At 37.8% G+C, this 13490-nt stretch overlaps 1 protein-coding gene across 1 annotated transcript in view; it reads right to left on the reverse strand.

Moving 5' to 3' along the window:
- The window catches only part of LOC109054108 (voltage-dependent calcium channel gamma-2 subunit-like), a 71816-nt gene extending 60617 nt beyond the window's left edge, over window positions 1–11199 (reverse strand). Inside the window, exon 1 of the mRNA XM_042725394.1 lies at window positions 9618–11199. Within this exon, the coding sequence (XP_042581328.1) occupies window positions 9618–9843 (226 nt within the window). The 5' untranslated portion in view covers window positions 9844–11199. The remainder of the gene's footprint in view (window positions 1–9617) is intronic.
- Between the last annotated feature and the right edge of the window lie 2291 nt (window positions 11200–13490).

A 13490-nucleotide genomic window follows, 5' to 3' on the forward strand; every position in this document is an offset into this window, starting at 1 on the left:
GTACTTAATGAGCCTTGCTGCTCTGTACCTAATAAACTAAAATACAGATTGAGCTAATTTTGTCTTGTGGGATTTTTTTTTTTCATGGGAAGGAACTCACTTTGTCATCTCATTGAGGCTAAATAACTTACTGGGCAACTTTGTGTGACTTTAGAAATCACTTTCATTATTGCTTCTCTTCTACAGTTCTCCCTGTGCATATGCGGGGGTGGGGGGACTTGGTGGTGGATTTGGCCGTATGCTCCTGTCTTGACCGAGGAGTGTGACTGTCAGCACCTCGCCAGCTAGGTGCTAACCGAGGGTCTGCAGAGGTTGAAACATCTCAGTCCATCCTCCACAGAGCCAGAGCCTCAATGAGAAGACACATGCTCATTATGTGAGGACCCATGGCATGAAATAAGATCATAAATAAATGAACATGACATTACAGACTGGACTGTCTGGGTGTTGTCCTATATGAAACATTACACTTGAGACCTGTGATATATCAAGACTGAAGCAAACGTTAAGCAGCATGTGCTAAGATATGATCTTCCCCAAGGTGAGACTCACCCATAGGATAAAAAAAAAAGATCTCATTAATTTCTCAATTGACAGCAATGAGATTCAACGGCAATAAAAGAAAATGGAGAGCAAATGGAGTCTACTGCTTCTTAAATTGCTCTCTTGAGTAAAAGACTCAAGTAATCTCACATCTCCTTAAGAGAGTCACAAGAGATTTCAATGTCACACACTGCGCTGAGATTGTCACACGCACACATATACATATACACAAAATATTCTAGATATAAAATAGAAAAAAAATGTTAAATGCAATAACAGTATATAGAGTATTTTGTGTATATATGTATGGACAGACGGATGGATGAACAAGACAAATACTGAGAAAAACGGTGTTCAGCAGATGCTACACACACGTAATATGTATATATATTATACATGTATATATATAAAAAGAAAATTTTAATTCAAATAATATTACAGTTTTTACTGTGGTTTAGTACAATATTTTTGATCAAATAAATGCAGCCTTGTTGAGCATAAGAGACTATTTTCAAAACATAAAAAAAAAAACTTGAACTGTATTTGGAGTATATTACAAATTGTATACTATATGTACTTTTCTCTTTAAGTCAAAAATTATAGCAATTGTTTCCTAAAGACAAAGACAAAGGTGATACTTAGATGACGCATAAATGAAATCTCCATTAAATATCCTAAGCTATAAATGAGTGACTTTTTTTTTTTCTCGATTTTTATTCTATATATTTCACAATTCCTTTAAACAGTTCTGGTCTAATTCAGCATACTTTATAAAAAACAAATTAAAATTCAAAAGTGTTTTGCAAGTCTATGTTATGTGGGTGTAAGTTGGGGTATCTGATCGCATCCCCTCACTTTACTGATGCATGGTGTTTAGGTTCCTCTCTGACACAAAGCTAATGCGCTGTAATGGATTGCAAATGAACTGTGCCAAGGACAACACCAATTCATCACACCTGAGAGGGCTACAGATTCCACTGCTGCTTTCGGGAGAAATTCAGCAAAACGCTTCGACTTAAAATGAATGGAGCAGATATAGTGTTAATCAGCATTTATGGTGGGATTTCCTCTCGCTGCTTTAAATCTGCAAAATGGCCATCAGAGAAGGGAGTGTGGGGGATAAATGAATGATCCCCTTTAAACGTTATCACAGAATTGGCCTAATGCCGACTGCGCAGTCTACAACAGTGGAAATGAGATCAATTCTATATAATTGGTCTTGCTCAGTATAATAGTATCACAGAGATTTTGGCACTGAATGCGAGAGTACAGAGTGAATTTCTAAATTAGCACAGACCTCTTTGTGTAGATGTGCATGGCAAAAAGAGGTTTGTGGTAATTGGAGCCATGGAATGAGCTGCGGTATAGTAAAATCCATTCTGCATCTTTACCAAACATTTCAAACAAAACTACTCTTTACTGTGTGCTATAGACAGAATCTCTTTAAAGGGATAGTTCACCCCAAAGGTCAAAAATATATTTTTGATTTTTCTTTCTTTAGTACATCATATAAGAAGAAAATTCATGATGCTGTACTCCATACAATTATTAGATGGAGACCAAAAGCTCTTAATCTTAAAAAAATGACAAAAAGTACCATTAAAATAATCTATATTATTTATATTCCAGGTCTTCTGAAGTGATGAGATCTTATTGTTTGTAAAAAATTAATAGTTATATTAATCAAGGATGCATTAAATTAATTAATAGTAAGTAAAGACTTTACATTGTTACAAGAAATTATATTTCAAATAAATTATGGACGTTCTATTCATCAAATTCTAAAATGTGTAACAGTTTTCACACAAAAAGCATCATTTTCAACATTGATAATGATAAGAAATGTTTCTTGAGCACCAAATCAGTATATTAGAATGATTTCTGAAGGATTATGTGACACTGAAGACTGGAGTAATGATGCTGAAAATTCAGCTTTGCCATTACACAAATAAATTAAATTTTTAAACAGAAAACATTTTAAATTGTATTTAAATAATATTTCACAAAATTACTGGTTTTACTGATTTTTTGATTAAATAAATGCAGCTTTGATAAGCATAAAAGAAAAAAGTATAGTATCTTACCACTGACTTTCAAGGAATGGAAAACAGCAACCTCAAAACTCTGCTAAACATCTCCTTTTGTGTTGCACAGAGGAAAGAAAGGCATGTAGCTATATGCTATGTAGCTCAAAATGTTATATGTTAAACATCTCTTTTTAGCTTAATGTGCCTCTACTTATCTGTACTGTTGCATTCATTCATCCGCTATAATCAGTGATGTTACAACAGAGGCCATTCCCACACACACAGATCCTGGGAGTGTCCTCTATTGATCTGTTTCCTGGGTCAAAGTGCAGAGAAATCACACAGCGCACCAGGACCAAAAGGAAGCAGAATGCCTATGTCATTCAGTCTCTCTCATTCCCCTGATGAAGGCAGCCTGCAGCTCTGGAGAAGATGATTGGAGGAATGATGAATAACATCACTCGGCTCCTCCTACCCGTGACAGGACTGTCAAAGAGTTACATTTATGATCCTTTCTAAATTCACCACATCATGTGTAGTTTATAACAGGGACTCTGTGATCATTTAGCCTTCCCTTATAGTTTACAAAGAAGGAACCAAAGTAAAAGTAATGCAGACAAGCTCTTTAAAAGGATATTACTAATGCAGATGTGCATCCCCAGTAGAAGGTCAACTGAGTGGAGGAGACAGAAGTTCCAGAAAAGCCAGCGTTCAGGTAGAAAGAAGCAAAATCAGTAGAGAGAGAGCAAGCAATAGAGCAGAGAGAAGGTGAGAAATGAGATGTGGAACAGACTGTTCTGTTGCACTCTGATCACTGCCGTCACATTCGACCTGCTTTCAGAGCTGAATCAGAATGAGGATGATTCAAGTGGTATTCCACCCGGGCCGTCTCCCAATCCAATATTAATAATGCCCCTGAGACCCTCATTATGTTCCTTCCTGTCTGAGCGGCAGAGCAGATTTTTGTCCTCTGATTCTGGCAGAGGTTGTCTAGATGTCGCCAAAAAAAATCTGCTGTTTCGAGTACATGTCCTGCATTTGAAAAGTTCAAAATGAGAACCGGCTTGCCAGTACATTAACTCTAAATAAGATCATTATTCTTCAAAACAAATGGCTTCTGTCATTGTTTAAATGGACAGTGCACCCAAAAAATTAAAGTTCTGTCATCATTTACTCATTCTTATGTCACCCATTAGACTTTCTTTTTTCTGTGGAACTCAAAAAGAGATATTTATAGCAGAATGTTCAAGCAGCACTTTTCGAATTATTAAACAAATAAATGCAAATGTAAACCTGTCCTTAAAAAAACTATCATCGGGCTTCAAAAGAATTGGAACATACTATTTGCAAAGTTTCATGGTGCATTTTTTTTTTGGAAAATCATGCAGGTTTTAAATGTCACAATTTTGAAAAAGATGTAGAAAAAGATACCATTTAAAAAGTCAATAAGATATGTTTAAATGTTTTTAAAAGAAGGTTGCATTTATTTGAAAATACAGTAAAAATGTATATAATATTGTGAAATATTATATCTGCTTTCTTTTGTAATATTTAAAAATGTTATACATTCCTGCAAAGCTGAATTTTCAGTAGCCATTATTGCAGGCTTCAGTGTCACATGATCCTAGAACAATATAAATGTCTTTAGTTTTTATAGCAATGTAAATGTCTTTACTGTATCACATTGTTCAATTCAACAAATCCTTGCTATCTTCCTTATGAACTTCTGTGAACTTCCAGTGATAACTTTTATTATTTTATCAATTGTCATCATTTACTCACTTTGGATATCCCTTTAATATCACAGCTGAATATATCATGCTAGAAATATGACATCTTAAAACTGTAATGATCATCTGACAAGGCAATGAAAAAAAAGCATTGAATGAAACCGCTCTTCTGTTATAGGTTAAACTGACAGGGTGTTTTGGCAGTGTATATGCTGGCTTCCAGGATGTTTTTGTTCCCTGCTGTTCATCACATCACTGGTGTTATAAGTGGATCATAGTATTTAAGTGTTATAGAGAGTGGGTATGCCAAAGAAAAAATGATTGGATTTTTCCTTTGGTACTGTAAGTGTAGAGCTGAACTGGGATGATTGTTTTGGGGCAAGAGGCCTGTGTGAGTGAACTGAAGCATGCAGTAGTGTTGTAATTCTGCGAAATGCCACTATGGACCTGGGTCATTAGCTGGGCAGATCCTTATCTGATCAGTTTATGAGCGTAATCCATCTCTACAGCAGTGCCAGACATGGCTAAGACCCACGCCTTGTCTGTCTATATCACACATATATAAAAATATGACATTTAAAACCAAAAAGTCTCACATGTGACCATTTTGATCACACAGGTTCCCAAGACATGATTTACAAATACCAGCACAATGCTGCCACACTGGTTCAGTCGACCTGGATGAACGCCAGGTGTGAGACCTCACACACACTTGATTAAAAAAGAGCAGATTTGCAAGCATGAACTAGTGAGAGGTGAGAAAAATGCAACAGTATTTTTCACCCCTCCTGCTGAGACAGCGCTGGTTATCTCTTCAAACACACGCTTTGGCCGCATGCGAATGGAAAACTTGCACAGGAAGTCAATTCATTAGCAGCAACCCGTGGTGGCCCGGATAATATTCACAACAACTCAAAGCATTCAGGAGAATTATCTGTCTTGTTGGGAAAGTTGCTGTCACAGAGATTCAGAATGATAAGTGTTGGGTGTGCGAGGAATATAACTGCATCTCCTTTGTCACTGTACTTTGCTGCGCTCTTGCTGCGCTCTTGCTGTGCTGTACCTTCATATCCATTGTTAGCGTAATGAAGATTTATAACGCAGATTACCTGTAGTTCTGCTGAAGTACACTTGGGTCTGAGTCACTACGGTAATGGCGGCCCACCTTATACCAGCTTGTGTTTTATCATGGCAATGTTTGTTCACGTGTGCATGCATGTACTGCAATGTCATGCTGATTCATATTTGCTTCCACTCACTATAGAGACACATTCTAATCTGCAGTGGCACTATAATGGCTCCGTGGGTGTCCAGAATAAGACCTTAACAAACTGTCATTTTACACTGAGAGGTGTGATAACAGCAAGTGCATTGTGCTTTGCTTTTGCGTTGTAAAAAATTGTAGAAACTTTGCCCTAATTATCTGGTTTGACACTGTGTTTTGTGATTGAGGATGGAAATAAAAAAAGTTCTTAGTTAAAAATTTGCAGTGGCCATTAAAAGTATTTGGACATTTAAGCCTAGTTTAAAGGTTTATGAATTGTATTAGATAACAAGATGTCAAACTAAGTGGCATCTGCAAACAAATGATGCTAGACCTTTTTTTTTTTTTTTTGCAGAAATAACATCATTTCTTACTATAAAAATGACTTTTAATCAGCAGGTTTCATGGTAATTCATAATTTTTCTGTCAGTTTAGCTCAAGAGTAACCACGGGTGTAGTTCATTATATTAACTATAAACATCATTCACTTAGTTTGACAACTAAGCTTTGTCACTCAAAAGAAAAGGCCCATTGTACCCTGTCAATATGAAGGAATTTTATCTATTGATGTTGATGTCACAGGTGTTTTACCTGTGTGTTAAAAATACAGTGCATAGTGTGTTTTAGGCTTGAAGGAAATGTCTGTAAACGTAATGCAAAATGTACTCTTAATTTTCTAACAGGACATTAATCATTTCTCTGCTGATTGTTTCATAGCAGTGTACATTTTGTCCTCATTTGAGTCTGTGTCTATTATATTAAATGCCTCTTGGTTTTTTATCGAATGACATCCATTTGTTTTTAAATGTGCCTTTAAGATGTTCAAACTGTTTTTTTAAGTTAATGAAAAACAAAATAAATCTGCTGACATAAGAAACAAATGCAAATGTACTGAAAGCAACTCTGAAATATATAAGAATGAAGAGTGAACGGATAGATGACCCAGCTACAAAGAAGATTCTCTATAAACAAGGCTCACTATAAATGATTTTTGCAGCATTGCTCAAACCAGACTGGTGTAAACCTCCATTATTGACCCTAGCTGTATTTTAAGAAGGTTAAGAATTTGATATAAATCTAATGGACATACAATACTGATCAGCAGTTTGGAGTTAGTAAGATTTTTTAAATAAAGTATTACTTTTATTTAGCAAGGATGCATTAAATTGATAAAATGTAAGAAATTCATTTTTTAAATAAATGCTGTTCTTTTGAACTTTCTATTCATCAAAGAATCCTGAAAAAATGTATTCCACCTAAATGGCAAACTGACAATTAACACCACATGCAGAAATAATTTACATTTTAACATATATTAAAATAGAAAAAAGTTATTGTACTTTGTAATAATAATACACAATTTAGCATTAGAGACATTTTTCAAAACACTTTAAAAATCTTACCCACCCCAAATTTCTTTTTTAACATTAATGTACAGTAAGTATACCAAAAATACTATAAAGATGCTTAGGCTTTCCAAATAATGAAACCAACTGGAAAAGAACCATTTCATGTAGACAATGTAATATACACTGGTTCTTTTCTGTTGTTCAGGAAGTTATGATGCATCATGATTGAGCCAAGCTGTTTAAGATATGTACGTCTTTTTGTAGGTGTGATTCTCTGGATTGGTCTATAGTGTACTTCACACGTGGGTGGGTGCGAGAGTATAGATGTTTAATATCTGAAGCATTGCTAATAGTGCTGAGGACAGTCCAGTGAGAGTGTTTCCCCTCTCTCATCAGTTTGGAGCACTCCAGGGACAGATTAAACTAACACTCTTACCCACCTGCATTCTGTAAATTTATTACTCCCTGGCAAATCATCTTCTGCACTGACCACTGAGATTTACATCCTGGCCTGCCAACACACAATCTATGAGATGGCAGTGCAAGATGGGCTCTGAGAGGTAGCACCTGGCTAATGGATACAACCATGTAGGTTGAGGGATAAGTGTTATTTACTGTTGTAGCTAATTGCTTTTGTCATAGTATGAGCGTGAAATCTGTGTGAGCCTGAACTGAGAACAGGAGGAATAGAGATGTTTCACATTTAAGCAGCACAGTCCTCTTCTAATTAAAACTTATCATAGATCTACACCTAATTCTGCAAATGAGCTGGCTGTAATCGACAATTTAAGTGTATGTTCTACTATTTAAGTGTGCTGTTTATCCAGTGATCATTTTGCCTGTTTTGTGACACACAAAGAGGCAAATGTTTTATTCTCCAGGGTTCAGTTCTGCTAGCATACTATCAGTTTATTAGCTGAACTGAATTAAACCACATTGCTATTCCAAAGAATTTGACCTCGGTCTGCTATATCTGTGTAACTGAGAGCTAAAATGAATCACAAATTACAAATGACTGACTACCATGTGGAATTTTGTGGTGCCAATGACACACAGGGGCACTACAAAAGAAGCTATTAGGAAATATTTTACATGGAAATGTTCATCAGGCCCCACTTGGATGGTTCTTATGAAGCACCTTTTGATCCAAGAGATTCCTGCACATTAAGCTTGTAAGCCTTGAGGCATTCAGATCATTTTGGCAGACAAACCTTAAGGGTAAACTGACAGACAAAATTAAAGAGCAGATGCTTAGGATATGCTCACAGATGTGGTCAGTCACTCATCTTGACTCAGTCAACATATGGCTATGAGAACTCATGTTGTCATAATGATGATCAAGGTCAACATCCAGTCTCCCCTGTCTATATGCCTTGTAGTTTAACTCAGTTGACTGTATATAATGCTACATAGATTTTCTTCCATAGGTCTTCCTGTGCTTTAGATTCCGCAAAGGCTGTGTACAGATAGCATTTGGCCGTGTGCCTCAGAGACCCAGGCCATCTTTTATGCCTCCTCTGAGCCCTGTTGAGGATGAGGATTTGTTATGCTATGTGACCTCACAAGGTGACATTGCTAGGCCAAAGTCAGCAGTCAGTGCAGCCACTGAGGCATGACAGGCAATCAACAGTCTGTGTGTGTTGACCTGACAGAGAGTCTTTCTGAACATGGTGCATACGAGTAGCGATTTTCCCCAGGTTTTACCTAGTGGAAGTCCCAGTAGTGCACACATGCATTTATCTAATTTTACATCCAACTTTCCCCTGCGGTAAAATCTATCTTAAAGGGATAGTTAACCTCAATGTAACTTTTGTTATCATTTACTCATCCATTCTTTAAAATAATGGTTCCAAAAGGGGGTTTTCACAGCGATGCCCTAGAAGAACAACCCCCCCCCCCCCAGAACCTTTTTCCACTGTAAAGAACCTTATGTGGAATGAAAATATTCTTCATGGAACCATAGATGCCAACAAATAACCTTTTTTTTTTTTTTTTTTTTTTAATGTTAATTTAAAACCTGTATGAATGACTGACTTCTGTAGAACACAAAGGAAGATATTTTGAAAAAGTACTTTTTGTCCAAACAAAGAGCATCAAAGGGGTTCGGTGTTGCTTTGTGCGATCACTGTATGGACAAAAACATTTTTCAAAATATCTTTTGTGTTTCACAGATGAAAGAAAGTCATATGGAATGACTTGAGGGTGAGCACATGATGACAAAATTTTCATTCTTGGTTGAACCCAAAAAAGCTGGTAGTCCTGGTTGATGGTTTCTTGCTGGTCCAAGTTGGTCATGAGCAGCAGCAAGAATATATAAAACAAGCTAATGTGTTCCTACTATAGATGAATGTGTTCAAACCGGTTTTTAGAACATGGACATCTTAGACAAACAAGAAATCTGTTAACTAGTTCTGTCTTATCATAAAACGTCCTGCTATATAGATAACATTGTGTTTGGACCATCTGGCAACGCAGACCCTGTTTAACATCTTTACGCATGAGTTTTAGTATTGTGCGCCGCTGTCGCTGTCCGTGGTTCTGAATGCGGAGCCGCTAAACCGTAATGAGAGCAGCAGGCCTGAGATGCGTTTCCGTAACAACCGACAGGAACACGTGTGCACATGCTGAGATGGACCCTCTAATGCAAATGGGGGACTGCTAAACGTCATCGGGTGGATGAAAGAGAGCATGAGAGTCGTCTTACCTTCCAAGCAACATGTCCTCCACAGTCCCGAATGTGTCATCACCTCTTCGTTCTTCTTGCTGGTCTCGTTCTCGTTGTTGCTCTTGATCTTACACACGCCGCGCGAGTACAGCCAGTAGTCCGTGCCCACCGCGATGGTCATGAGACTGAAGGCGGCGAACGCGCCCACCGTGGTCAATAACATCTGAACTCCGCGGTCAAACACACCCATGTTTCCGCATTCCATGAAAGGGGGACCCCCTTTCCTCTTGATGTATAGGAAATAAATATTTGAAAATTTACGGGACCAAACCAAATTTAAAAAATGGGATATATTTAAGCGAAAGGAGGGGGAAGGGGGAGGAGGCGGTAGGAACCTTATGGTTGCGTTTGGGTGAGAACCGATTAAGGAAGAAATAGGTGAGCCTTTCTGGCTTTTTCGTTTGTTTTTGGAGTGGAACGGCACGCTTTCCGCACTGTTCCAACAAAGAGCAATTTTAACGTCCTAAATCGTTTGTCCTTGTCCTTTTTTTTCCCTAAACAAGGTAAGATATGCAGCAGCTAGTGCTACAGCTTAAACTTACACTAACATTCACACTGCAAAGCTACTAATTAAAGATAATAATTAATTGCCAAGGCCTTTAATAATGGCCTGAGCATGTCATTCAAACGCCACAGCTATTAAGCAAACGTTGAACAATACTCGGTTTTGATTATGACAATTTAGGCGCTTAGATTTGATGTGTTAGGAAATGAGGATAAATACTGGTTTAGGAAGAATGTGAGATTCAGACTGGCGTTGATGGAGCAATGGAAGGCTTTGCTTCGGATCGTAATATATATCTAAACAATTCGATGTGTATCAACAACTGCTGACCTACGTAGCTGCTTTACAAACACGCTGTCCTCTCTTAATATGGCTAAGAAAATCCTAGTCTATTCTTATCAACGCAGAGAGAGAGAGAGAGAGAGAGAGAGGGAGAGAGAACAGAAGGACAGGAAAAGCTCCATTGAAGTGCAGGAGTAGAAAAAATATAGGATAAATGGATGGATGGCCAGGATAGTCCAGTTCAAAACCAACAAAAGAAGAATGTCCAGGTGAATCTAAATCTGCTGCCGAAGTCAATCACGATGGAATGAGAAAACTAATCGAGAATGAAACATAAATTAGCAAAATGGAATAATAAAATAAAGCACTACTATATATCCTTTTTCCTAAAATTCTGATCCCCAGTTTCCATATGTATCTCCTAGCTCTATGAAGGTCTCTTCCGAAAATGGCAATCTGCTGTTGAATATGGTGCCGTCGAAGATCCGGTTAGAGCAGGGAGCATCCAGCAGAACGAGCCGACCATTACTCGTCATGGAGCCGGCTAGAAGAGACCGAGAAGGCGGAGGCGCCGGAACTGCTGTGGTCTACACCCGCCACTGACGCTCGCTTATCCAAATCCGCGCTGGCTTTCTCGCACCCAGAACCGTCCCGCTGGCAGAGCCCTTGCGCCATGTAAAAGACAAAAAGACCTGAGAATGAGGAACGTGGTGTGCTGAGAAAAGAGGATACGGGTCTGCTTCTGTCCCCTTTGCTTGTGTGCTAGTGAAGATTTGGGAGAGGGATGTAGGCAGGCGTGCTGTGGCTAAGAGAGAGAGAGAGAGAGAGAGAGAGAGAGAGAGAGAGAGAGAGAGAGAGAGAGAGAGAGAGAGAGAGAGAGAGAGAGAGAATTACACAACAGAGAAGCGATGTGCGGCGACAGAAAAGAGTGCAGTTAAAACTCTTATTTAAACGGAGCAAAGCATACGGATATTAATTCATGTTCTCGAACGAATATAGTGGATTTGAATCGATGACATGCTGACTAAAGGTGCTGGGTTGTTTCAGACTACATGTTATGTGGATTATGTAATATTTTTTTATTTTTTTTATTTTTTTTTGACAAAAATCTAGTTTTTTTTCATTGTAATAGGCCACGTTACATTTTAAAATAGCCTACAGGAAATCTACACACGATCACGTTGCTAATTGTCAATTATCATTAAGTTGACGTTTTAAAAGGTTTTAAAAACACATTTTTGTATTTGAAAATAATAGTGAATAAAGTAAATAAATATATTAATTAATGTTATAAAATAAACAATGATAAGACCTCTATTTCGTATGATACAAATCTTAAGAAAAGCGTACTGTTGCTATGGTTACCACCTCAGACGATCGCAAGTTGTGTTCGAGAGCGTCAGCGCACTCTTTTAGCATATTGCATTTTAACGTATTTGCACTTTTAATGCAGTACACAGAATTATTATTATAATCCCCGAACCCTCCTGCACCTCTAGCAATAATTTTTTTTATTGGCTTATTTGCTATTCATGTTGATTGCATGTTGATTGCATGCTCTTAATATGCTCTTAATACCTTATTCATTGTCATATTGCCCACTTCATAAATCATACATGTATTTCCTGTCCTCAGTTAAATGGTTAAATTAATTATCAGATGAAAATAATGTACAATATCGATATAGCTTAGTCTAATAAAAACAAAAGTGAGAAAAAAGATTATTCCCTAATATGCACCTCCAGTGCAAAGGCATGCAAAACCGCATAAAACAGCATGTTACCATCCTAGAGCATCCTTTAGAGCCCTTTTAAGTTTCATGCATACAGCAACCGACTCTACCGCCCCCTTCTCCTGACCAAAGGACATGCTTAAAATTCTAGTCTGGTACAGTGCTGGACCACTCCGGATTCAAAGCGCAGACGACAGATGAGGAGAGCACACTGACAGATACAGAGAGGAAGGGGACAGGAATATATAGGGTAGTAGATTTACTGGAGCATGGAATTGGGGAGTGTCATTTCAGACTTGCAGAGAAAAGATAGAACATATAGGACATTTATTTGTGTTCACAAGCATAAATAATAATAATAATTATAATAATAATAGTAATAATAATAATAATAATAATAATAATAATATAAACCTGCATATTAATGCATCCAAATATATGATTATCAATGGGGGCAGAAGGATGGGTGTAAATGGGTAAAGCTATAAAGTAGATCGTACAGTAGACACTAACTTGCCAGTGAATGCCAACATCATAATATGCACAGATTAATGTAGGGGGCAAACATGATAGAGGTGGTGTTAGAGCGTGAGAAAGTGGTGCAGACTGGCTGGTCTCCATCATTAGTCTCTGTATGTTTGCCGACTCTGTTCCTGCACACTAATCCAGCCTCTATTAGCTGTGTCATGATCACTGGAATGAACAACGAGCAAACAGGAGTTCTGGCTTTGGCCAGTGAGCCTGAGTATGTGATCTACTGTGAACCAGCAGGGAATGATTAAATGGACATAAGTGAATGGGTATTTTAGAGACAGAAGTGTGTAATTAATGCTGGAGCGTATTGGTGTGTAGTGTCAATGTATGATATAAAATCCCAGCCATGTTAGTGTCATAGAAATTTGCCTGAAGTGAACCTATCGTAGGAAACAGAGTATATTTACTGAGAAATATTACCTGAGCTACCGCTGTGTCTATTATCAGTTTACGGCTAATGTTTTTAGATGCATGGAGTTTATTATCAGAAGTTTTAAAGTGATACTGAAATTCAGTGGGACTCTATTATCCCTGAGCAGTGGGGGGCCATCGTGTGGTTTTGGAATTGCTGCTAAAACAGCTCTCTGATGGTGTGGCTCCGGCTGGCTTTGAGCCTCACTGGCACATGGAAAACTCTGGAATTCATTCCCTACAATTGAGGTCTGTGTTCACGGCACAAACTTCCCACGTGGACTTTTAATGTCAGCTAAACATTAACTTGCAAAAGACCAGCGCTAATCAACTGCTTGTTAAAACACCCCTTGAGCACTGGCTTAAGTAATGCTTAAAGTGAATTGTG

The sequence above is a fragment of the Cyprinus carpio genome, chromosome A3 (assembly GCF_018340385.1).
Source record: "Cyprinus carpio isolate SPL01 chromosome A3, ASM1834038v1, whole genome shotgun sequence".
Classification (NCBI taxonomy): Eukaryota; Metazoa; Chordata; class Actinopteri; order Cypriniformes; family Cyprinidae; genus Cyprinus; species Cyprinus carpio.